The sequence below is a fragment of the Chelonia mydas genome, chromosome 3, assembly GCF_015237465.2.
Source record: "Chelonia mydas isolate rCheMyd1 chromosome 3, rCheMyd1.pri.v2, whole genome shotgun sequence".
NCBI classification, from domain to species: domain Eukaryota; kingdom Metazoa; phylum Chordata; order Testudines; family Cheloniidae; genus Chelonia; species Chelonia mydas.
In genome coordinates this window covers 20,181,563-20,208,777 of record NC_057851.1, presented here as the reverse complement: position 1 = coordinate 20,208,777, position 27,215 = coordinate 20,181,563, and the positions used below count along the sequence as shown (strand labels likewise).

At 44.4% G+C, this 27,215-nt stretch overlaps 1 protein-coding gene across 1 annotated transcript in view; it reads right to left on the bottom strand.

Moving 5' to 3' along the window:
- Window positions 1–27,215, bottom strand: part of HS1BP3 (HCLS1 binding protein 3) — a 73,573-nt gene that overhangs the window by 22,674 nt on the left and 23,684 nt on the right. Inside the window, exons 3-4 of the mRNA XM_037893999.2 lie at window positions 24,733–24,940; window positions 22,244–22,439 (exon numbers count right to left, since the gene is read on the bottom strand). Of these exons, the coding sequence (XP_037749927.1) occupies window positions 22,244–22,439; window positions 24,733–24,940 (404 nt within the window). The remainder of the gene's footprint in view (window positions 1–22,243; window positions 22,440–24,732; window positions 24,941–27,215) is intronic.

Here is a 27,215-nt window from a genome sequence, read left to right as displayed (position 1 = left end):
AAACAGGAGGCTAAGAGGAAATCTTTGGATGAGAGAATTTAATTCAAAAAAGGGGAAATGCCTATTCATTAGGGCATCAAATCATTTGCACAGAATCTCCTGATATTTGGACCCACAAGTATAACAGTCATGTCCTCGCAAGGTACCAGTGCACCCCCAACAGGCACCTTTTGCACTAAAAGATCTGCTCTTCTTCTTTACCCAGTACAAGGTCAGGTTTCAGTCTATAGTAAAACTAATTAGCAGCATTTAAAATGCTATTGCCATCAAAAAAACAAGGCAATAATGTCGAAGAGATTACAAGCGCATTCCAGTCACGTTAAACAGGCCAGTAAAATACTCACCGGATTGCGGCCACAAACAGAGGGTAAGCGGAGTCCCGTTACTTTTCATAAGAGTTTATCATCAGCAAAACATAAGCCCTGGTGAATAGCATGTTCCTGTTGTTGCTTCATCTCTTAGCAACAGCAAAAGATGCACTTTAAATGACTACACAAGATCGATATGTAATGCTTAATCACTGAATGTTTTGGAAATGTACCATACTGACGGGAAATGACAAGGAGGCAATTGCTAAACAGCTTGCTAAACAATTTCAAATGGCAACAAATTCAGTTTGTGTTTTGGTGCTCAGATGCTACAGCGGTACAGTGGTTCAGGGGTGGGGGTGGGGGGTTCCTGCGGTTAGGGTGTTAGCTAGAGACCTAGACTCAATACCCTGCTCAGCCTCAAACTTCCTGTGTGACCACAGGCAAGACACTAATCTCTCTGTGCGTCAGTTCCCATCTGCAAAATGGAGATAATAGCACTTTCCTACCTTACAGTGGTTGTTGAGGATAAATACATAAAGGACTTGAGATGCTCAGATACTACAGAGCTGGGGGCTATATAGGTACCTAAGATTGATGGACAGATCTGTTAACTTCTCTTTCCCAACTTACAAAGAGCCCATTTTTCTCCAAATACACAAGCCTTTTAACAGCATGGCCACCTAGGACATACGTGAGTAGATAGTGGAGTTCATGTGTAAATTTCTTTCCAGTCACCTCTCTGCCTGATCCAAGGTGATCGGATGTATAGTAAAAGCTGCATAGTTCTGCAGCATGGTTCCGTAATCCTTTCTTTCATGCCCTTCAGCCTCAGTTTTTCCCTTTATTTGACTAGATGCAAACCATTCATCCAACCACCTCATCCATCCACTGGAGAGAGGCACCGTTTTAAATTCAAACATTAAAACACGCGAGGCAGATTTCTGGAGGCAGCTCTTCTCCATCCTGCAATTGCTTACAACACGACACAAAAGAAAAATATACCTTAAATCTCCATGTAAGTGATCTTCAAATATCTGCAGCAGGAGTGAAGATGAAAAATCAGGCGCATTGCTACAGAGAGAAATGTACTTAGCCAGTTGAATTTTTGTCTTGCAGGATACATCACTGGACAGTTGCATGGCCCATGACTGAGAGCACAGAAAGTGACTTGCCATGTTTTCTAAACATTACCAGGCTGAACAAGGAAAAGGTCATTCTTTGTGATGGATCTGCTTCACCTTACTGCCCTTCTAAGGACACCAGCATTTTGCTGCCAAGTGATTTCATGTTTAACCAGCAACATGGCTTTCTTGAGACCAGAATCTAAGCCAGAAAAAATCCCCACAGTTCTGTATTTAGCTGATCGGTTCCATGCCACCCCCTCTGCAGTAGCAATAAGATTATTTTGAGGGGGAAAACATGAGTGTATAAATGTTGCACTGCTACAAATCCAGGGCTCTGTCTTATCAGAGTGCCGAACAAGGAGTTGCCAATAAGGTGGCTCTGTCACTCATGACCCAACAAGTGAGGTCAGCTGAGGCGAACAGAGAGTGGTTAAAAGCGACATTGTACCCCGCATGTGTCATGAGGAATGAAGCAGCTGGCTGGGAGAGTAATGTTCCATGGGAACCTTCAGGGGCGCCGGAATAGGGGGGCCCAGGAGGCCACAGCCCTCCCACTTTTTGAAAGTGGACGGGCCTAGTTTGGCAGGTGCTCCACCCCTCCTCTTCCCCCTGAGCGCCTCCTCCCCCCACCCAGAGCAGGACAGTCCGCAGCTCTCCACAGCTGCCCCTGAGTCTTACCTGGTCCCGGCTCTGGCTGGGGTGGCCGCAGCCCATCCATAGTAAGAGCCGTGCAGGCAGAAATGGGGAGCTGCGCTGTGGAACTCTCACCTGCCCTGGGCGGGGGGGGGGGGGGGGGGGGGAGAGAGGGTGGGGACACAGGCCAGGGGCTGCTTTCGACCCCCTCACCCCAGGCAGGTGGAGGGTCCGCAGCACAGCTGCCCATGCGGCTCTTACCCTGGCCAGGTTGCGGCCCACCAGCCAAAGCTGGATCCAGATAAAAGCCGTATGCGGGCAGATGTGGGGAGTTGCGGACCCTCCTGCCCTGGGTGGGGGGCCTGCAGGGCGGGGACACAGGCCGGGGGCTGCTCTCGACCTCCATCCCCCGGCAGGTGGAGGGTCCACGGCTCTCGGCCGCTCCAGCTTGCAGCTTGGCCATGGGTGGAGCCTTGGCCGGAAGAGATGGGGCGCTTGGGCCCTGCCCACCCCCCCCCCCCACCCCCCACTTTTGGGCAGGCTCTGCCGTCCTTGGGAACCTTCAGAAGCATTTCTATGTCTGGACCCCAGGGCTGCCTCAGTTATTAATTTCTCCTTCACACAGCTCATCTATCTGCATTACACTCATCACCTTGGTATCTGGTAACTGAAGGTTAGTTGAATAAGATACTGCATCTGACTGGCAGCAGGATTAATGGACACTCCTAAAAATGGCTCTTACCCAAATCATTTACATTTCTTCAGAAGCACTTAAGCCCCTATGCTCAGCCCTGTCCTATCACATATACACTTCTCCCTACACAGCAGGGCTCACAGTTCAGGCAGTAATGCTGAGCACTGTGCATATTTCTTCACACAATGTGATGACCTCTGTGCACAAAGGCTGAGCAAACACTTGCACTTTGGCTTGCTGCACTTCTTTCAGCAGCTGACAGGATCCAATGCTAATAGAGCTGGTATCAGCCATGCCACTCATTGGTCCCTGGTCCTTAGAAAACTGACACTCATTTGGAAAGAGTCCTGGAGCCCTGAAGCATGCTACAGCTTCATGGGAACTTTCTATGGGATTGAACACAAAATGTTACCTCTGCTATAAGGTGATCCCAAAAAATCCCTAAAGCTAAGATAACCTATTGAACTGAAGCTAAAGTTTCAGAATAATTTCTACATACCCTTATTAAAGTTCTGACTGATTTTACCCCTATTGAGTTCCATAAGTGTAATGCTAATTAGGCCACTGAACTTTCTCAGATCAAGCTAAGACATTTTGAAGATTATGAGCTTCAAAAAGACTCGACAATGCTAAAATTTTTTGTTGTATAAAGCCTGTACATAAAACCCATCTGTGTAAGCATTAAGGGCCAAATTTTCAATCCATTTTTGTGGGCACTATTATTGCATCTTGCCGTTTATAGAGACAAGGTGGGTGAGGTGGTAACTTTTATTGGAGCAATTTCTGTTGGGAGAGAGACAAGACTTTGTCTACAGGTTACTACAGTATAATTTATGTTGCTCAGGGGTGCGAATAATCCACACCCCATGAGTGACATAAGATACATCAACCTAAGCGCCAGTGTAGACAGCACTATCAGTGCTGTAGTGCTAGATGTAGCCACAACTTTCGAGCTTACCACAGAGCTCTTTTTCAGATCTGGGAAATGTACTCAGAGGGTCACAGCTAAATAAAAGGTGGAACAGAAGTGGCCCATTAACACCTCTTCAGTCAAAGGTGAAGGGAAGGGCGGGGGGGGGGGGAGGAAGGGCAGTTAGTGGGTTACAGAGATTGTTGTTTTTAAGCCACAAATCCAGCGTGTCTATTCAGCCAATGATTTTAGTGTCTCGCAACATTATGAATTTAAGCTCTAAGGCTCGTCTTTTGAAGTGTTGTGCAGGTTTCCTTTGAGGATAAGGACTGATAGGTCAGACAAAGAGTGATGTGCTTTGTGAAAAGTGTTCACCCAGAAGTGATACAGTGTTTTTTTTTTGTCTTTATCAATTTTTTTGTGTGAGCTCATGCAAAAGTGTAGTGATCGTCTTGTTTACCCCACACAGTTGTTATTGGGGCATTTAGTGAACTGGATGAGGTACATCACATGTTGTGATAGGCACGTGTAGGACCCTTGGATCCTGAAAGACATGTTGTTGGGGGAAGATGTGATTGCAGGTTTTGCATCTGTTGTTCTGGCAGGGTCTGGTGACACTGACATCCTGGGACAAATACAGTTTTAGGAAGCTGGCTGGACTGCTCACTGGTTAATCCTGTCATTGCCTCTGAGGAAAACAAGACAGCAGGTGCTGAACTGAAAAATGTCATCTGCTGCTCTCTCTCTATTCCAACAGTGTTCACTTTTCCGAAGCTGTATGATAACCGACAAGACAAAAGGGTCATTCTCATCTGTCCTGGGAGGAGGGGTGCCGAATGGGAAATCTAAGCCAGCCAGCTCAACCCAGCGTGACTGCTCAGCATTAAGTAACGGTGACAAGCGCTTGCTGTAGGGCAAGTTCACCTCAAAGAGTCAGCCTTTTCTTGCAGACACCAGGGCAGAAAAATCAGTTAATAGTGATGGAAATGCTTCAGGGTCTCAAAAAGTAAGAGAAGAAGTTATTAAAAGGTAGAAAAGTACCCTTGTTTTGAAACAATTTTTTAGTGAGAAAATTATCAAGTAGGGAAATTTTTGTTCTCTGAGATCTTTGGACCAGGCCGCTCTTGGATTATATAGTTCCAACCAACCAACAGATGGAGACAAATCATTAAGGGCAAGTTTTACAAGAGTTCAGCTCCCATTTAGGAACCTAAACACGTGGCCAGGTTTCTTGAAGAGCTCAGCACCGAGGAGTTTCTGTTGTTCTGAATGGAAACCATTGGATGCTTAGCTCTTCTGAAAATCTGGCCGTTAGCTTTTAATGCCGTTACACTCCTATGTCATTTGAAAGCAAGACCTCCAACAGACTATAGTGAAACTATTTTTGTTGATATACAATAACCAATATCTTTAACCATAAATATGAATAGTTCCATGAAAACTCTGATTTTAATCTACACGGGCAATAATTTACATAGGGAAGGAACCTAGACTGGTTTACGAGATCTCAAAGGAAGAAAATTGCCAGGAAATATTTTCCCTTCTTTCTGGATCTCCTAGACCAGTCCAGACATTTGGAACGGGCTAAAACAAGGCTTTAAAGGTTAAAGCTAACAAGATAAAATTTTCAAAATCTATCAGGATGACACATTCACAGCGTACAGTGATAATGAAATACTTTCTATTGCAATTGTAACTAGGGTTGATATTAAAACAGCAGCTGCTACAGTTAAAAATTTTCAGATCCGTAGGGCTGGATAAACTGTATCCAGGAGTTTTAAAAGAATTGGCCAAGAAGCCCTCTGAATCACTGATGTTGATATTTTAACAATGTTTTGAATTCTGGGTAAGTTCTAGAGGAATAATTTTTTAAAATGCTAATATTGTGCCAATATGTAACAAGGTTAAATGGGACAACATGGGCATCTTTACACTGGTTAGCTGGATATCAATCCTGGATAAAATCATGGAAAGGCTGATAAGGGACACCATCAGTAAAGAATTAAAAGGATGGCCCCATAATTAATACCAATCAGCATGGTTTCATGGAAAATAAGTCTTCTCAGACAAACATGATATTGTTTTTTAATGAGATTACAAATTTGGTTGATAAAGGTAATGGACATAAAGTCTGACATACTATACTGCATATGTCCAAACCCTTCTTCTTGCCTTATGAGGCAGGGAGAACAAAATCTTTTGGTCTACCTTTTCTGGGCGGCAGGGGTACTGTTGTGGTCAGAGCCACCTCAGATGTAGCCTTCTTGGTGCTCCTCTGCAGCTGGTTCAAGTCCCTCCTCTGAATCAGGCAGAGCAGAGACCTGACCTTGGATTCCCCATATCCTAAATGAGCGCCTTAAACACTGAGCTCTTGGTTTTCTGCGATCTGTCTGTCTGTCTCTATGACCAAAAATTCCACCCTGGATCTGAGAAACCTTCCCGATGAAAGCTTGAACAAAACAGACTCTTTCCTGCAAAAAGTCTCATTTTCAATGAGCTGGCATTTTCTGATGAAAAGCTGTCTCATCCAAAAAATTCCCAACCAGCTCTAGGCCCAGCCCTACACAGGAGGTATTCACAAATGTTTTAATCCCAAACACAGATCCATTAATTTACATCCAACACTAACTGTTCCGGGTGTGGGCCTTTAGTCAGTAAACTCTTGAGCAAGGACTGCATCTCACATCTGTAAAGCACTGTGCACATGTTATATACATATCGAACCATGAAAAAAATATATATATACAAGAAAATGGGAGTGACTAACGTAATGAAATCCAACCAACCTTACACTTTATATATCCTCCTCTTTGAAATGTCCTGAGCAGCTTTATGATCTATGGCAATTAAGTTGATATGGAGAGAATGTAAAACACCTCACCTAATAAATGTGTATTCACTGTGTACTGGAGAGGTTCAGAGCAGCAGACACAAAAAGAGAGAGGAAGGTTCCACAAATAAACAGCTTATAGTAATATATTAATCTAAACATAGGGCAATCGCTCTCTGACTTGGCTCTGCTCTGGCACCTCTTTAGATTTCACTTTGTACGTCACATATCGCTGCTGGAAAATGTGATTGTGGTTGAGAAAATCTGAAATTCAGAGGTCTCCACATGTGTGCATTTACGGTATCAAATTTAATGAAACCTTTAATATCTGTGAGTAGGATTACTACAGCTTCTAAAAATTAACAATGATGAATGCAAACAGCAATCATTTCTGGCATTGGTGACCCGTTCCTTGAACAATGAAATGGTGAAAAACTGATCAATAACAGTTGTTTCTAGTTCAGAGTCATATTTGAATAATTTTTCAGAACCATTCAATCAAGGAATTTATTTGAATGTGAAATTAACCTGATTTTCAAAAGTGCTGATTATCTACAATTCTAAGTGAAAGCAATAGGAGCTGCAGGAATCCAACACCTCTGAACATCAAGCCCTAAATACAGGATGTTATTCTTCTGGAAGAGCAGCGCTTAATCATTTAGAAACTGCTTTGCAGGGGTTTAATTTCATGCTGCCTAATCATCCAGTGTACTTCATCTCCTGGCAGTCCACAGTGGATCCTGCTGCACATGCCAGTCAGCCTCTCCGTTACCCGCTGTGCTCATTGGCATAAGAGACAAAATACGCACTCTGCTGCTGCCCGCTCCATCACTACTACATCCAAATGCTGAGCAGACATGAGCACAAGGGACATGGGCAGATCTCTGATGTTGTGTGTACAAAGTGAACAGAGAAACCTAGAAGAAAAGGGCCTGTTTCCTTCTATTCCCTTTCCCCTCACCCCAACCCTCACTCTAGCCTTCGAGGTTCCTTGGAAAATTATGTCTCAAGCACAGTTTCCAACTTTCACGGAGTAAATAAGCACCCCGACTTTCACAATAAGCCAAAAATCAAGCTAATCCCATTTCAAAACAAGGCCAAAACAAGCCAATCCCTAAGAACCCCAACACTCTATGAGACTAGATCCCCCCGGCGTGCAGTCTGGGACTGTGGTGAGCCCGCTGTGCACCCCTGACTCTCTCCCCCTCTTTGCCCCTGCTTGCCGGGAGCCGATCAAAAAAAAGGAGGCAACAAGCTATAACAAGCCAAACAAGCAACAAGCCAAAAACTAGCCAACAAGCAACTCACAAGCCAATTAAGCCAAAAACAAATGCAATTTCTGTGTTTTTTTTCGTGGGTTTGGCATCTCTGGTCTCAAGATACCCACTTCTCTGAGCTTGGTATATACACAGTCCTGCCACTGTCCTAAGAGAGACCTCTAGCAAAGTACAAGGGATGCTCCAGTCTAAAACTTCCCCTGACATACCTGTTACACCACATCTCAGTAGCTTGTTATAAGCAAGACAAATGCTGGTTACTAAGGCAGTGGACAAATTCCAGCAACAGCTAGGTAGTATATGTAGACAAAATTACTCCATTTAAAAGGTATAATACCTTGACTAGTTGATGATATGGTCCCAGGAAGCACCTGGCTTAGGCTGGTCTTTCATTGCTTTTAGAATCAGCTTCATTTATACGTGACTCCGACACTAAGTGTTCTGGATTCTCAACCCACAAACCTTTTCATTTTGCATGTAAATAATTTCAGGACTTGGGCACATGAGGTTTGTATATGGAATCACAATAGTTGGATAAGTGGCTGCTATATGGAGTCATAGGACCCTATTTGGTGAAATTCTGATTGCCCTCTGCATCTGGCAAGATCAGGCCTTTAAATGAAGAATAATTCAACCTAAACTGCACAAAGGCACTAAGTGTGGAATGAGTGTCCACATGGAGACTTAGTCGGAATATCCACTGTGCTTTAAATTCACATCCGAGCTATTTCACACTAATTTCCCCATGAATACCTTGTGTAGACAAGCCCTAAGAATGAGAGCCAAATGCCAGTGCTCCACAATGTAATGAGTTATGGTATTACTCCATTCTCCAGGATTGATGCTACTCGACTAGTCTCCTTGCTTCCTCTCTCCAGTTGGCCATTGTGCCCACATTTTCTCCGGGTAATGAGTGAGGCACCATCATAGCCTCCACAGAAAGGTTAGTACTGATGACAGAGTGCTGCAAACAGCACCTGTTATTACAAAGTGAATGACCTGTAAAACAGGGCCCAGTCTTCACCAGCATTAAGGCTTTTATACATGTATTTAGGTTCATCCCTGTTCAACAAAGCACTTAAGCACATGCTTAGAGTTAAGCGTTTTGTTGAACTCAGACCTCAGCGCACAAGGCCTAAGTGCGTCTGAAGTCAGAACCCAACCTTCAACCCCCTTGACAGCGCATAACACAACAGTCTCAAAAACTAGTCATCGGACTTCCAGCTCCACCGCGGACTCCTGTGAGACCCTGGACAGGTCACTATCTTGGTGACTGTTACTCACCTCTACAATAACAATAGCATGACCTACCTCCCAGGTGTGCTGTGTGCTCCAGCTGCAATATGTTATTGGTGCTTTCCAAAGCAGACTAGTATTTTTAAAGTTAATTTAGCATGGTTGTAAAACATCCAAAGGACAGACCCAGAGACTGTGTCTTATTTATTCATTGAACAGATACCTCATTGGCACAGACAGTACAAACTTCCCATACTGCTCCACCAGCCTTCTCAGTGCTAACCAGAACGGACCACTTTAGGAGTAAGTGTGCTTCAGCCCCTTGTCCTCTCTTCTGCTAAGTGTGTAACCTGCTATGGTGCTTTGTAATGAATATCAGTTACTGGGCCTGGGCTAGCTTCAGACACAGTGTTAACATAATAGGCTCCGCATCCCTTTCCTGATGGCTGAGAGCCAACAAGTCCCAGACAGGAGTCTCAGTTTAACGTGAAAAGATCAAAACCATGGCTTAAAAGGGCATGTATAGTAATCATCACTGCTTTCAAAAAGAAAAATGAATATCCACACTATGGTTTGTAATGAACCTCTGAAAGTCTGAATAGATTTATTGTGCTCTCTATAGATCAATTCCTAATGTATAATCAAATAATAAATCTGGATAGGAAGAAGTCACACTTTGGGAGGGGAAAAGCAAAAAAGTTCCATCTTAGCTCCAACAGAGCCCACACAGAGTTTTGTTTAACACATCAGAAAGGAACAGCTGTAGGTTGTATTTTATGCTATGCCTGTTTTTCATGGCACAGTTCCTAAAACACAATTTCTAAACATATTTTCTATCGACAATAACCTCCGCAGGATCAGATAATGTGCAGTAACACTTGCTATTCCAGCAGCACTTTGCAGAGACTGTAGACAGATCTGCTCAGCAAGGCCTCTATGGTTCCATATGCCCAGAGAATTATTATTTTATACAACATGCGACTGAGACAACCGTATGATTTATTACAGATTTTTCCCCTTGCTCCCACGTAGCTAACTGATGGTGTGCTATGGTCTCTCACTGCAGGTTCCCCCCTCCTTTCCTTCATTTGGGGATAAGGATTGGGGGGGGGGGCGGTGGGTGGGAAGAGATGCACCAGGGAGCATGTGTGTGTGTGAGGGAGCACAAATAAGTTTTCATGGACCCCCAAGTACAAACCTCAAGCATTTGAATCCCAAATGATCTCTGCACTGGGGAGTGAGGTGGAAAGAGGCCTGCGGCTGTGTATGGGCCTGCTCAGGAAGAGCTCCTTGCTGCTGACTCAGTGTGTGAACTTGGGCAAGTAGTTTGACCTTTCAGTGCCTCAGTTTACTCACCTGAAAAACTGAGATAATAGGCTAGGTCCTCAGCTGGTGTAATTTGGTGCCCAGCCACTACAGCCAATGCAAATTCACATCAGTGGAGAATCTGGCCCATTATCGCTCGTCTACTGTTACTCACTGGGGACTTTTTCATTTATGTATTTATTTTTCCTTTTAGTTCCCACAAAACATCTTGAGCTATTGGGAGATGTGATGGGGCACCTGCTGCACACTGGGTTCTAAGGGGTTAATAGAGCTCTTGGGAGGCTGCACAGGAGGCAGCCAATCAGAGAGGGGATGCGAGGAGAAGGCAATCAGGGCCGGGCTGGTCCATATAAGAACAGAGCAGTTTCAGTCACTCCCTGGAGTTTGAGGAGGGAAATGGACTGGCTGCCTTACAGGCTGAAGGCAGCAAGCACCCTGGACAGAACAGTGCTGCAGACAGAGACCCAGGGAACTAAAGGCAGCTCCTGGTGGGCTGTAGGCATTTGCAGGCTGAGGCCCTGAGGCAAGGGCAAAGAGGGTGCTGGGGCTGTGGGGAAGTGGCCCAGGGAAATCTACTGAGCATCGGAGGGGGCGCTGCAAGCAGCGGTCATCTGCAGGATCCCTGAGCCAGGACCTGGAGTAGTGGGTGGGCCTGGGTCCCCACTCCCACTTGCTACTGAGGAGGTGGCTGGACTGAGGGACTGCGATATTGTCCCCTGGAACGGGGGGAACACAGAGTGTGGCGCAGCTGGAGGGCTGTGTCCTGAACAGGATGCCGTGGCCCTGGGAGTGATGTGGGTCCCTGGAGCAGAAGCGATGGTAGTGAGACATCACCAGAAGAGGGTGCACTGGTGTACATAGCTAATCCCCAGGACAGCCAGCAGGAGGCGCTACAGTGGTTAGTCCCACCCTGTCACAGGAGGACATCTTGCACAGCCTACTGCTAGGCAAGCTTCCTCAACCCTAACCTTGCTTCACACATGATCAGTCCTTGTCCTCTCTCCTGAGACTGCCATGGGGGTGCTCGTCATGGCTGTGGTAGTTTTCAATGACAGTCACACCCATCTGCTAGGATCTGGACAGAGGCTGGCTGTTCATTTTAGATATTCCGCTCAACGTGAAAAAGCATTTGGAGGTTGATCCAAAACCCACTGAAGTTAATGGAAAGATTCCCATGAACTTCAATGCCCTTCATCATCATTAACAACAGTCTAGATTTGATTTTGCATTTCTAGAGTGCCTTCAATTACAGGATCTCAAAGCTTTTGGCGGAGCTGAATTCAGCCTCACAAACCCACCTACGAAGTAAGTATTAACCTCTGTTTTCCTATTGGGAAACCAAGGCATACAGCTGTTAAATGACTTACCCAAGAACACCCTGTGCCAGTTCCAGGAGCAGAACCTAGATTTGCCATTTCCCAGTTCTGTAGTTTAAGCTCTGTACTTTTACTATGCCATTCTTCTTCCCTCAGCTGGCAGTCTGGATGGGAAAAGTTCCACAGTGTGTTACCAGACTACAGATCCATCCAGTTACCACAGGAGAATCTGATCCTAGGCTGCTTTAATCTGCACCAGCTAATAACTGTATAGTTATACCAGACAATTAATGGCACATCTGGAAATGTTTTATGGTTTGCTCCCAAAAATCGTTTTGCAATAGCCAATTCTTTGGTCCTTTAAAATAGGGTAAATATCTTTGTACCAGGTATGTTGGGACAGGAGACCATAGAACCAACATTCAGTCTGTTGGGTTGGGTGCTTAATTGTTCAGATGGACGGGGATGCAAGATTTTCCAGGGATTTAAACTGAAGGAACATTCACTCCCACAAACAGGCTTCTTTGAAAGCAAATGGGGAGGGATAGCTCAGTGGTTTGAGCATTGGTCTGCTAAATCCAGGGTTGTGAGTTCAATCCTTGAGGGGGCCATTTATGGATCTGGGGCAAAAATTGGGGATTGGCACTGCTTTGAGCAGGGGGTTGGACTAAATTGACCTCCTGAGGTCCCTTCCAACCCTGAGATTCTATTAAATGGTTCATTTAAACTCATTAAATAGAAGACAACAGGTAACTGAAATTCATCCCCTATTAGCAATTTGTCTCATCTACAAAGCAGTTCCGTAGATCTATTGATTAAACATTTCCTGTGGCTCAGTACAGACATCAGGCTAATCAATGAGGTAATGCTTTTTTTAAAATTCTAATTGAGGGCTAGAGTCAACCCATTATGCTAAAGCCCATGAGACATAGCATGTTTAAAAGCTTCCCAATTACATCATGCTTGGCTCTCATAACAAAGCTGGAGTATAAAGGGACTTTGGATTTTGTTTAGCTGTGAAATTACCCTGCACAGCTTTTAAGAAATCTGCTGCTTTCTACATATTTACATCAGTTAGCCTAAGACCTGTCCTCTATGCTTGCAAGGCTGTTTTCTGTTTCTGTTTTTCTTGATTTCATGTTATGTTTTGTTCCACATGGCTACAGGTGACTCTCCTTATTATTGTTAAATAAGAAGAACGAACCACAGAATGGGGTAAAACAACAATAGAGAGGTTTGCCAAAAGGATTATAGAAATTATTTAACAGTTTGTTCAACCTAGTGGCAATATTATTGCAGTTTTATTAACTTATGTTATTTGGTTCTCTGTAATTCTTCTATAAACAAAGTACGTGGCAAATTTTATTGTTTTATATATTAAATTATTACAAACAAGGAATAGGATCCAGTGAAGATCTCATGGCAATCTTTTCAAAAGCAGAGGTACCTACTGCAGCAAATTCCAACTTAGATACTTCTATTACATCTACCTACAATTCTCCCAGCGTTTCTCTTGGATAACGTATTCTCCACTTACTTTCCTAGGCTGCAATGTGGGGGTGCTATAAAGTAGTAAACAATCACTGTGTTTTACCCCAGAGGTAGCTGCATTTTCATTCTGGATGAAGAGATCATGCTATACAGAGTGCCGTTTAAATTTGCATAGCTCTTTGTAATCCTCTGGGATGAGAAAGGTTATATAAATACAAAAATTACTATTTATAAGCACTACCAAATATATTCAGGGGTCTAATCAGAAGGAAAATGAAGCATACTAAAAATAATTTACTTAAACTCTTTCCCAAAGGATCTTGAAGTGCTTTACAAACTTTAATTATATACATAAACTTGGAATAACTCCATCCATCTATGAAATGCACATACTACTGTGCTAAAATATGGTAACTGCTTAAGAGTACACAGCAACGCTCCCCAGAGCCTGGGAAATAATGGCCAGAGGATCTTTTATAACCAGAAATTTAACAATAGATCAAGAGATGCACATGCAGCAGCACAGTGCCCCCTCACTAAAAACTTGCTCCAATATTGGTCCCTCACTGACAGAGGAAAAACTGAAATTTGTCCCAGGAATAAGCAGCAATTAATTATACCTGGAAAAAAAGGAATACACAGAGACCAATTTTAGGGTCCTAAATTATCATAGAGCAGACATTTCTCTACTTGGTTAGCACCTCAATGCCAATTTGAGTGCTCTGGCATCCAAATCAGAATGCTTATTCACTATTTTTCTTTTTGCATTTGGCTGCCAAATTTGATATCCTGAATGAGCAGCAGTGGATGGAACATGGGAGTGGGAGTCAGGAACTCCCAAATTCAAATCCAAGTGCCTAACCAGACTTCAGCTGTGACCTTCAGGAAGCATATTTATACTGAGGAAGAAACCATTACAGAGGGCATGAGTTACAGAAGATGGTTTGTTCTTCAGCACATCCACACTCAACACTGTTTGAGAGGACCCACAGAGGAAAGGTTCTATAACTAGGGCCCTACCAAATTCAGGGTCCCCTGTGGTCAATTTCACAGTCACAGGATTTTAAAAATTGCTAATTTCATGATTTCAGCTATTTAAATCTGAAATTTCACGGTGTTGTAATTGTAGGGGTTCTGACCCAAAAAGGAGTTGGGGAAGCGGGGGTCGCAAGGTTATTGTAGGGGGTGGGTTGCGATACTGCTACCCGTACTTCTGCGCGGCTAGTGGCGGTGGCGGCGCTGCCTTCAGAGTGGCGGCAGCTGGAGAGAAGTGCCCAGCTCTGAAGGCAGAACCACCGCCAGCAGCAGCGCAGAAGTATGGATGGCAGGATACGGTATTGCCACCTTCACTTCCGCGCTGCTGCCTGCAGAGCTGGGCCGTCAGTCAGGAGTCGCCACTCTCCAGCCACCCAGCTCTGAAGGCAGCACAGAAGCAAGGATGGTAATACCGCAACCCCCCTAAAATAACCTTATGACCACACACACAACTCCCTTTTGGGTCAGGACCCCTTATTTGAGAAATGCTGGTCTCCCCCGTGAAATCTGTAAAGTACAGAGTAAAAGCTCACAAAAGACCCGATTTCACAGTGGGAGACCAGATTTCACAGTCCATGATGCATTTTTCAGAGCTGAGAATCTGGTAGGGCCCTATCCATAACCCATGACCCACTCCCTGAGCCATCCAGTCCCCCTGTATAGCACTCCACACCAATTACATCATGATCTGCTTGGACAAGAAAAATCCCTTTCTGACTCTTGCAGCAATTATTGAGTGATGAAGCAGTGCCAGAAGTGGAGTGATGGTGCCATGGAGTTTAGCATGTGGCTTATTAGCTCAACTCTGTTTTGCTCTGAAGCAGGATTTGCTTGTTTGCTTTTAAATAATCTCCACACCTCCACCTTTATATACACAGAAAGTGTGTGGCAAATTTTATTGTTTATTTTGTTAAAATATTAAAAACAAGGAATAGGAGCCACTGAAGATCTCATGGCAATCTTTTCAAAAGCAGAGGTACCTATTGTAACAAATTCAACTTTGATACTTCTATTATATCTTATATCTACATTGTTCTCCCCCAGAGGGTTTATAGATCTCTTGGACAAAGTGTATTAAAGCAGGCATGATGTACAAGAAATACAGACCGCATCAGGGAGTGGGATCCAGGCCTAGGAGGCCACAGGGAAACAAACAGTGGGAGGAGTCCATAATGGGGGCAAAAAGATATGTAGCAAAGAAAGACAAACAAGGAACAGAAGGTGATGAAACAGGTGAGAGTCGGGCTGTGCACAGCTTTTAAGGATCTCAGTTTTGATGCAGATGGAAAGGGGAAGCCCATGACGGGATCTGAATCAAGGAAGTATCCAAGAAATGAACACAGCTAAAACACAGATCAATCTGTATCAACAGACATACAGATAAACTATAGCAATAAAATTCCTAGAGAAATGAGAGCACCTCTTCTATCCTCTCCCATGCTCCTATCTACTGGGTTTGAAAGGGAACAGAAATGCTAAGCCAGACTTTTAAAAACAGCAGGGGAGCCTATCCAAGAAACCAGTTAATCAAAGAGATTTTAGAACTGATCCCACGAGGCTGAGAACTGAGGCTCCAAATAAAGCCAAAGGAAGCTGGCTTAAAGGGGAGTGGCTCAGGCCCTCTCCGGATCAGCAATACACACTCCACAGTTTTAAAAAAAGAGCTATGGCACCACACCACTTTCTCAGATTTGAAAATCTCTTCAGGTTGTTGCCCTAAAATGTTTCTCAAGAGGAGTGAATGGACAGGAGGAAAGGAAGGGTTGTTTACTGGGGTTTGTAAGCTGCAATTCCGACAGCAATGCGATTGGAATCGGGACAAATATTTGTGGCACTTGGCAGCAGTGATGTCCAAGCATGGTTTGCGACCTTCACTGGTGACTCAACAATTGACAGCACATAAAGATCTGCCTGTTTTAGAACTCTAAAGACTTCACAGCTGTGTGCCTGGACACACATACTGCCCTACAGCTGCATGCGAGGAAAATACAGCGTTTGAAACGAGTTCTCCTTTGCTTGTTTTTCTTGTCCAAAGTACATTTAAACAACCACCTTGTAACATGGGCCTTCCCCTTTCCTTGCTGCCTTGGCCCCTGTTCCTAATTATGGTGCCCTGGTAGAAGGGAATGGGACAGAGCAGTGGGGTCGCTGCTGATGTGGGAGAGTTCAACTGGATTCAGACGTGAGCTCATACACCCAAAGACGAGGGTGACCAGATGTCCTGTTTTAACGGGACAGTCCCATATTTAAGCATTCTTCCAGATGTCCTGACTTTTTGTTAAATATGGGCAAACTGTCCCATATTTTCTGGAATCACAGCACAGAGCCAGCAGCAAACAGCTGTGCCCTCCACCCCCCACTTTGCTCTCGCCACCGCACACCCGCAACGGAATCTCCCTTGCTGCCTCCTCCACCGGCAGCAGCACCAGTGCCGGGGATGGGCAGTGACAGCGCTCCGCCACTCCTCCACCCCCCATTCCTGCTGCTGCACCTTCCGCACCGCCCTCTTGGGCAGCACTCCTGCTGCGCCACCATCAGCTCCCACCTTGCATGGGGGAGAAGCCAGGGCCGGGAATGCCCACCTTCCTGTGCACCTGCTGTGCCACCTGCCCAGCCCAGGGAAGGGGGTCCTTGCTCCCGCAGGCAGAGGGGCTCTGCTGGCTCCCTGGCAATGGGAGCAGGCTGTGAGCAGCATTTCACCTCGCAGCCTACCCCACCCCCCGCACGTGGGACCCCTAGGGGGGCGTGGAGGAACTTTGCGGGGGGAGGATGGCAACCCCAGCACTGTGCTGGAGGGAGGGGCTAGGAAGAGCGGATTGGGCTGGCCAGCCTGCCTGCATACAGGGAGACAAGGGGGCCGCAGGCAGCCCCACGCGCAGGCGTGCAGCGGGGGGAAAGGGGGGGGAGGGGGCGGGTGGTTCAGACCACCAGCCCTGTGTGCGGCAGGGAGGCTTGGACCACCAGCCTGCATTCAGGGGCTCGGAGGACCAGCCTCACATGCAAGGGAGAAGGGGGGGGTCAGACAGGCAGCGGGGGGGCTCGGACTAGGTTGGAAGGGATTGCAGGTGGCGGGGGGAGGTCAGATCAGGGAAGGGTTCGCATGCAGGTGGCAGGGTGGCTCAGGGAAAATACAGTCACCCTTTGGAAAATACAGTCACGCTACCAAAAACCCATAACAAACTACTAACATAGGACCAAATAAAACTGTGAATTCAAGGACTGGTCCATGTGTGTGGGAGGGGTGCGAGGTGGGGAGGGGAGGAATGAGTGGCCTGAAGACCAACAACTTTAGCAAAATGGTAGAATCCTGATGGCAGCAGGGATGACAAGGCCCAGCAGATAGGGTTGCCAACTTTCTAATCACACAAAACTGAACACTCTAGCCCCGCCCCTTTCCTGAGGACCCGCCCCTTTCTGAGGCCGTACCCCTGTCCCGCCCCTTTCTGAGGCCCCACTCCCTGCATTCCCCCTCCTCGGTGGCTTGCTCTCCCCACCCTCACTGGGCTGGGACGGGGGGTGTGGGTGGGGGTGAGGGCTCTAACTGGGGGTGCAGGCTCCAGGGTGGGGCCAGAAATAAGGGGTTCAGGGTGAGGGAGGGGTTTCCATCCTGGAGCAGGGAGTTGGGGTGAGGGAGGGGATGAGGGCTCCAGCTGTGGGTGCGGGGTCTGGGGTACAAGAGGGGGCTCCAGGCTGGGGGGGCGGCCAAGGGATTTGGAGTGCAGGAGGGGGCTGCGGGTTGAGGCAGAGGGTTGGGGTGCACGAGGGGGTATGGGCTCTGGGCTGGGGGTGGAGGCTCTTGGGAGGAATGAGGGGGTTGGGGTGCAGGAGATGGTTCTGGGTTTGAGGGGGCTCAGGGCTGGGGCGGGGGTTGGGGCTCGGGCTTACCTCAGACGACTCCTGGTCAGCAGTGCTGCAAGGCTAAGGCAGGCTAGTCCCTACCCGTCCTGGCACTGTGCTGCGCCCTAGAAGCAGTCCAGCTCCTAGGTGAGGGGGCCAGGAGGCTCCTCACGCTGCTCCCATTGGCAGCGATTCCTAGCCAGTGGGAGTGCAGAGCCTGCCTTAGACCTGCAGCACTGCCAACTGGACTTTTAATGGCCCAGTTGTCAGTGCTGACCAGAGCTGCCAGGGTTGGGCCGCCCTTTTCGACTGGGCATTCCGGTCGAAAACTGGACACCTGGCAACCCTACGAGCAGATGCAAGTGACTTTGACATGCTACATTCCATTTGACCATTTTTCTAATCTATCAAGATTATCCTTCATTGTAGCTACATCTCTTAACTCCTCCTTCTAATTTAATATTGTCTGCAAACTTAAGGCTCTTACCCTTGGTAGCTTTGGCTAAACTAAACCATTAATACAAATATTCAAGATTACTGAATTCAGAGCCCTGTGGGACTCCGTTTCCCATCAAATTCAGCACAGAGTGCATACCTTCAACAATCTGACATCTACCCTCTAACCAGTACTTTACAGATCTTATTAGTTACCTAATACCTGTTTAATCTTTCTATGTAGTATCTTAAATAGTGAAATGCCTCTCTCTACCAACCAATATAGAATCATAGTGTTAGAAGGGACGCCTGGTTTTATCCCCTGCCAAGATGCAGGATCCAAGACAGATAGCTATCCAGCCTCTTTTTGAAAACCTCCAGTGAAGGAGGTTACACAGCTTACTTAATTGCTTAAGTTTCCAAGTGAGACATGTCCAGTTCTGGTCCCTCACAAACACTCCCCCTTCCATCAGAAAAGAAAGGTAAAAAATTCTAAAATCATCTGTTGCCTGCATAACTGCAGAGAGCAGAGCCCCTGTCAGACTCCACTGGAGACAGAGAACGGACCCATATGGCAGACATTTGAATGCTCCATGAGTCTCACTTTCCTTGTGTCACTTCACCCCAAATAAACCTCTTCCCAAGCAGCTGACAAACTATACCCTTTTCCTCTGCAGAATGAAGATTTTCTGGTGCTTATCAATCTTATCTAGGATGTTCTGGCTGCACATAAACAGCTTCTCAATCCTGTCCCAGCCCCTCAGATATAAACATGCCATGGCTTTCCCTTCAGTGGTTTAGTGGAATGTTTAATTTTTAAATACTTCAGCATGATACTGATGTAGCTCATTTCAATTATACGGATGTGTTTGCCAGAAGTATCATAGAATCATAGAAGATTAGGTTTGGAAGAGACCTCAGGAGGTCATTTAGTCCAAACCCCTGCTCAAAACTGGATCAACCCCAACTAAATCACTCCGGCTTTGGCTTTGTCAAGCCGGGCCTTAAAAACCTCTAAGGATGGAGGTTCCACCACCTCCCTAGGTAACTCATTCCAGTGCTTCACCACCCTCCTAGTGAAACAGTGTTTCCTAATATCCAACCTAGACCTCCCGCACTGCAACTTGAGACCATTGCTCCTTCTTCTGTCATCTGCCACCACTGAAAACAGCCAAGCTCCATCCTCTTTTGAACCCCCCTTCAGGTAGTTGAAGGCTGCTATCAAATCCCCCCTCACTCTTCTCTTCTGCAAACTAAACAAGACCAGTTCCCTCAGCCTCTCCTCGTAAGTCATGTGCCCCAGCCCCCGATCATTTCCGTTGCCCTCCGCTGGACTCTCTCCAATTTGTCCACATCCCTTCTGCAGTATCCGAATCACCATGAAATGACCACTCCTGCCTTGCAGCTATCACCACCGTCCTACTCTAACAATAGTAGCTTTTCAATATCTTTGACCTCACGTTCATTTTTGTTTTCTTCCTTGATCCCTACCCAGCTGGTGAACCACCATTTCCTCATTATAAACCACACTGCAACATTTTAGAATCGGCTGCACGAGTATTTTCAGAAATCACAAGCATACTATGCTGTTTCAAGTACAGCATGTTTGCAAGTTAAAGCTTTACGCCCATATGGTTAAGCAACAACAAAAAACAAAAACGAAAAAAAAAATCAGGACCGCCAAAGTTAAAGCCTCCCACAGGAAAAGCAGCCACAGATGTCACTGTTACATACTTTTCAAAGTGTGCAATAAATGGAAAAGATGGACAATCCTATTGATTAAAGAGAAACTCAATACACAGTCAATATAAAACTAGCCATTTCTCCGCCTTGTTGTGGGGTCAGGTTGAACCCAGTCTTTCACTTAAGACTTAATACAGGCTATCAACATGTACAGATGTTATTTGCAGTGGGGGAGGGGAGTAATTGGCTGGTATTTTTTATTTTATAGTGGTAAAAACCAGGCCATTTTATCTGAGATGTTACTGTGACATTTAATTATGGCAGAATGCCTGAAGCCAGGGTTCAGCACATATTTATGTTTTTGTACAGCGCTTCCACACAATGAGGCCCTGGGCGTCTAAGTACCACAAAAATACACATAAATAATAATAAATAAAGATATGTAGCATAAGATCAGTAATATAGGCACAAAAGGAGCTGCTCAAGACATGAGGCCTGGTTCTGATCTCCATTACCTTGGTGTAAAATGGGAGTTACTTCCACTGAAGCTGGAAGTGTAGCAGCAACATAAGATCAGATTCCGGCTTATCATTTCAACTTTAAATTTCTGGCTTTTGTAACACCCTTAATACTGGTGCTTTGTGCACAACTTTTTAAAAAGAAGAAGAACCAGATTAGCTGGATGCCAGAACTGCCACCTGTTAAGAGTTTATTTTTCAAAGTATTTGATTTTTAAAAAATTCACCAACAATGCAGAGATTCCCACTGTAGCTGAGTACATATTTTTAAGTGCCTTGTTTGCTCTTACTTAGGAAAAACTCCATTGATTTCAGCAAGAATGCTGCTTTCGTAGGAAGTGTTGAACAGGAAGCTAAATGGGGATTAGGTGCCAGATCTGTTCATCCCTCGATACGCTCAAGAGATCCAAAGATTCAGACTTTTAGACACAAGTCAAACCACCACAGAACAGGAAAGCAAACTTCTTGTTTATTTTGGCACTGTGAATTCTTTACAGCTTATCTTTGGTATAAGTGGGAAATCCAACAATACGTTTTCTAACTCAAAAGATCATTTTCCTATCCAAAAAAGGACAGCTTCTTTTGTAAATTGCCCAGCTGAGGCTCATTTTGTGGGAAGTATTGCTATACCTAGAGTCTCACTGTAAACAGTAATTTAACCATTTTTTAAAAATCCATCTTTAAAAAAAAAAAGAAATAATTTGGATACTTGGCAAAGAACCTGTTCAATTGCTAAATGAGTAACAGTTAAACTATTCCAATGACAATCAAGGAATGAAATACACTAAGTAAAAAGAACAACGTCTGAAAATTAGTGATTGCAACTTGTTCTAATAGTGGCAATGAGCTCTAAAACATGCTTCCAGAATTAAACATTTCTGCTTGGCCCAACTGCAGCGTGGGAGACCCAGGCTTAGGAATGACCTTAGGTTAAGTCACATTCAGATTTAAATGGGAAAAGTAAAAGGAAAGATCCATCCCATGTCGCCATCCTAGGGAGGAACCAGTTCAGAGCAGTGTTAAAGTCCTAAGACAAGATTTTCAGAAGTAACTGGTGATTCTGGGTGTCTGACTTGACATACCTTAAAGGAGCTCGATTTTCGGAGGAGGGTTGCTTAGCATTTCCTGAATATCAAGATCCTTTAAACTTTAAAGTATCTCAGGTTAGGCACTGCTGACAATCCACAATATTGCTGTTGTCACTGCTGACAATCCTGGCTACATAGGTAAGCCAATTTAGCTGCAGGGCTTCTGTTGCAATTTAGAAGTGATTTTGGGAATTAGTGAGGGATTTCAGATTTAAATAAAGAAAATAATTGCCTTAGAATTACAAGTTAAGTAGATATCTATGTTTGTTTACCTAAGTAGGTCTTTATTTAATTATTCAGAGTCTTCAGATACTGTTGCTTTTGCTCGGGATCATATGAGGTCTTCGGAGTCAGGAAGAAGAACAGGAAAGCCCACACGTGGACACCATAATAAAAATGCTTTATATTGTTGCAACTCCAACTTCAATGGTGTAAGTGAAACCTGGCCCGTATGCTATACGTAAAAATGGCATAGAACAGAGAAAGAAGACAGTCATACCTGATTATGCCAAGAGGATCTACATCTTCTTCCTCCTCTTTTTCAGCATCTTGATCTTTTACTAACTCAAACCGAGGGAGTATGTCGGATGTCCTCTCCTCTTTGAAAAAATCTAACTCTTCATTTTCTTCATCTTCCTCCTCCTCCTCAGGAACATTTTTACCTTTCAAGTCAATGACACTAGTAGATTTTGTCCCTGCGAAAAAACAATAATTAATGAAGAACTGAGCATGCCAATTTAAACTCACAGCCATACTTTTTTTGTCAATTTCTTCCACTTGTTCCCAATAGTTAGGCTTGGGGAATGTGTTCCTAGCTTTACAATCAGCTATTGTCAACTATATCCAGCAATCTGGACTGGAGAGTTAGTTCCCCCTATCCACTAACATGCCATTATATGCACCTCTAGATCTGAAATATTTGATACTGACTTAACATATCTGGGCTGCTCTCAGGTCAAACCCCATCAGAGAGTGAAAACTAAAAGTACAACCCTGGACTGCATGAAAAATGAAGCTGAGATAAGTATGTGGTGCAATTCTTCAATTCGCACACATAAATTAAAATCTAAAATGGGTAGAAGAGACTGTGCCCACCTGTGGTACACATACCCCTGGGGGTACGCAAGACATCTCTGGGGAGCACATGGGAGAAATTGTATAATGGTGAATTTTAATTATTTTATTTATTGCATTTTCATAATAGGCTACTCAGATGAAGCTTTAAAACTCTGTGGAAATTTGTTATATTAAATAAGGTAGTTAATTTACTTCAAGATGTACCAATGAGAACACACAGATACACAGAGACGCTGACACACACAGCCCTCATCTCCAGCCACCATACAACGTGGGTTCAGTTGCCCAGTAACTGTCCAGTCTAACTGAGCTCAGAACTTAGTCAAGGGGTTTTATTTCGGTTATGTACGTTGCACTCTAAATATATCTGTACGTAACAGTGAAATATGGACAGATGGCTAAAGACAGGTAGTGTTGCGAAGAACACACAAAGTATCAGTGATGAGAAGGATAGGAGTATGCAGGCATCTGGTAGATCTGGAAGGAGATAAGCAATAAGAAAAGTTTGGGAACCTCTGTATTAGAGCATGCACCACTCCAGAACCTGGAACGGAACCCAAGATTCCCAAGTCTCATCATTCCTCTGCTGCCAGAAAATATCTATGAAAGCCTCTGGCAAAGTGTTGCATCCCCCTCTACTGCTGGTCCACACAGAGGATAAGGGCCTACTACTGCTATCAGTTACTCTGTTAGCTCAAGTGGCAGATGTCTGTGCAGTGGATGTAAAGGTTCCAACTCTTCCGATAATCCAGGTGGGTGTCAATCTGATGCCACATGTTGGAATTAATTTTTTCCAATTTGCTTTTTAAAAAACCTAGAAAATTACACACAAAAATACTGTGTTATAAGAACATTATTAAGGTTGCAATGTCAAACACCCCAAAGTTAGGAAATGCCAGAATTAAGATTACCTGTGCAACCCCTTATGAGTATGCATTATGATACAGTCTTTAATTATATGGTCACATCCTGTTTTTCCCACAGGACCCTCTGCTTCATTCATTTAGGGAGCAGCTATTCAATATTGTCTTTTCTCATTATTCAGTGTGTGGCCCCACACCTTATTTACTGCACACTGTTCAAATCCTATCATGAAGACAGAATTATTAATTTCCTCATAGGCTTTCCTATGGCATTTATCACTCTAGTATCCACGTGCTTCACAAACATTAATTAACTGATTTTCACAACACCTCTGCGAGGAAAGTGGGTGTATTATCCTCCGCTTACAGGTTGAGAACTGAGGTACAGACAGATCAGAGTCAAAAGCATTCATTAATATTGGATGCCCAATTTGAGATGCCTAAGGCCTGGTTTTTCAGAGCATTATATAGCATTTTATATGTTCATGGCATAGCTCCCATTGACTTCAGTTGCAGCTGTGAGTGCTCTGAATTTCTGCAAATCAGACCCCAGTATCTCAAGTCAGGCATCCAGAAAATGAGGAACACACAATTAGTGACCACTCATGAAAAGATTGCTTTAAGTGATCACACAGGAACCCTGTGGCAAGGGCAGGCGCAAAATCCAGTTCTCCAGGGCGGCATTCAACTGCCTGAACCATAAGACCATCCTTTCTCTTCCTGCAGTCCCGTCTCTTTCACTACACATCTTCCAACTTCAGCAACAAATAAAGCAAGGTCTATAGACAACAGCCTCCTTCAATATGCAGCCCTCATTCATCTCCAGAGCAGGTCCATCCTGTGCAATGAATGAGGGAAGGAAAAAATAGCATGTGATCATGTCATTAAAGGCTGTACCATAATGCATATGCACAAGGGGGGCTGAATTAAGGTTGCACAGGAGACCGTAATTCTAGTATTTCCTAACTTTTGAGTGCTTAACTTCATATTGTTTTAATGGGTGGGGGGGGGGGTCTGCGTGCATGTGCAATAAAATTATTTTAGTTACCTAAGAATTCCAATAATTCAGGACTTGTTGCAAGTTCCAAATCTTTGGCGATGAGCCTCATGATGTCATTGAACACGACTCTTCGTTCTCGGATATCAGATTCCCCAACAAACAGAGCTTTCCTCGGTAATGGTGGAAGAGATGCCTGTGGGTAGCGGGCAGTCAGCTTTTGGTAAAACTCATCAATCTCACTGTACTTCTTAGAGACCTGTAATGAAATATGCATGTTGGATTAGTTTATGAACAGAGAAGAGTGAAGGACAGACCGCAAACATGCAGGGAGTTATGCTCCACGAAACATTTCCCCTGGATGCCTCAGTGTAAAATATGCAGTACCAAAAAGCTTTCCATCTGGCTTGGTGTCAGCTTGTCATCTTTGTAGCTCACCACACAGCACTACTGTGATCCCCTACTGTAATGAAATAAAAATCCAGCACAGTATTCAGTCAGACAGCATGGCCATCAGCTAGTTGCACACGGCTTGGATCAGAACTCAAGACATTCTTCTTTGAAAGCATAGACCCCTAACATTCAGCTACAAACAGACTCTTTGCTGCCTGCCCTGAGAGAGGTCAGGAAGTAGGAACCTCTCCAGGCTAGCATCCTAATGGAAAAAGCTGCATGGATCTTTTTCCTAGTTTGCTGCTTCTCTTTAAGGCAGATTTGCCAACCTTGGTAGGTAGCTGCTCTACGCTGTTGGTGCCTGAATGTCTGCCACATTTGCTAATGTACCTGATAACCAGCACAGAACCTCAGAACTTGTCACTACCTCCAGTGGGAAGCAGTGACTCTGAAAAAAGATTTGGGGTTCATCAGCTGAATGTGAGCTCCTAGTACATGGACAAAATGGCTAATGCAATCCTGGAACACTTAAGTAGGAATCACAAGTAGGAGCAGAGAGGTTAATTTACCTCTGTATTTGGCACTGGTGTGACCACTGCTGGAATACTGTGCCCAGTTCTGGTGCTCACAATTCAAGAATGATGTTGATAAATTAGAGAGAGTTCAAAGAAGAGCCACAAGAACAATAAAGGATTGGAAAACATGTCTTATAGTGACAGACTCAAAGAGCTCAATCTATCTAGCGTAACAAAACAGAAGATTAAGGGGTGCCTTCATTACAGTCTATATAAGTATCTACATATGGAACAAATATTTAATTATGGGGTCCTCAATCTAGCAAAGAAAGGTATAAACATGATCCAATGACTGGAAGTTGAAGCTAGACAAATTCTGATTAGAAATAAAATGTAACTTTTTAACAGTGGGAGTAATTAACCAATGGAACAATTTACCAAGGATTGTGGTGGATTCTCCATCACTGACAATTTTTAAAGCAAGACAGGATGTTTTTCTAAAAAAATATGCTATAGGAATTATTTGAGGGAAGTTCTATGGCCTGTGCTACACAGGAGGTCAGATTAGATGACCACCATGGTCCATTTTGGCCTTGGAATCTACGAATCTGTAAGTACCTACATAGGGAGAAGATCTCAGATGGTAGGGGGCTCTTTAATTTAGCAGAAAAGGCATCACAAAAGCCAATGTTTGGAAGCAGGACTAGAAATAAGGCAAATATTTTTACAGTGATGGTAATTAATGACTGGAACAACTTATGTAGTGATCTGATGGATTCTTCATCACTTGAAGTCTTTAATTCAAGTCTTTCTAAAAGATATGGTCTGATTCAAAGAGAAATTATGGGCTTGACACAGGAATGAATGGGCGAACGGTTACGCAGGAGGTCAGAGAAGATGATTATAATGATTTAGTTGGGGATTGGTCCTGCTTTGAGCAGGGGGTTGGACTAGATGACCTCCTGAGGTCCCTTCCAACCCTGATATTCTATGATAATGGCCCCTTTTGGCCTTAAAAAAAAACAACCTTTGAATCTATGTGGATAGATGCAATTAGAGAGTTTGAAGTAATTAAAAAAAGGAATGCTATACTTGTCTAGCAATTATTCATCAGCTCCTCTTCTGCAGTCCAACCCCTTTGCACCTCATTCTCCTGCAATTTATTATTAGTTCTACACCCATGTAATTCCAATGACTTCAAAGGACTGACTCTCAATTTACATTGGAATAAATGAGAGGAGAATCAAGCCCCATGCCTCAGGGTATAGGAAGGAGAACAAAACATTTGTAACTGGCACCAGGATAAAAGAAAGTCCACAGAACCGAAGCACAGAAGCAGAAAGGAACCAAAACTGAGATTTACCAAGGACACTTATGTAATAACAACCTCAGGTTAATATTATGCTGCCACTTGGAACTATCATCCAGAAGTGGTGAGTTTAAAAAGTTTTATATTATTATTTATTATTTGAATAATGTGCGTGGTGCTGAATAATGAAACCCTAGTAGACCTATCCCAAAGAGCATGTAATCTAAACAAGACAAGAAAAGTTGACGGAATACACCGGGAAGCCCAGAGGAGTGATTGACTAGGATTTTAGACTCACTTCCTGTGAGCACTGCAGG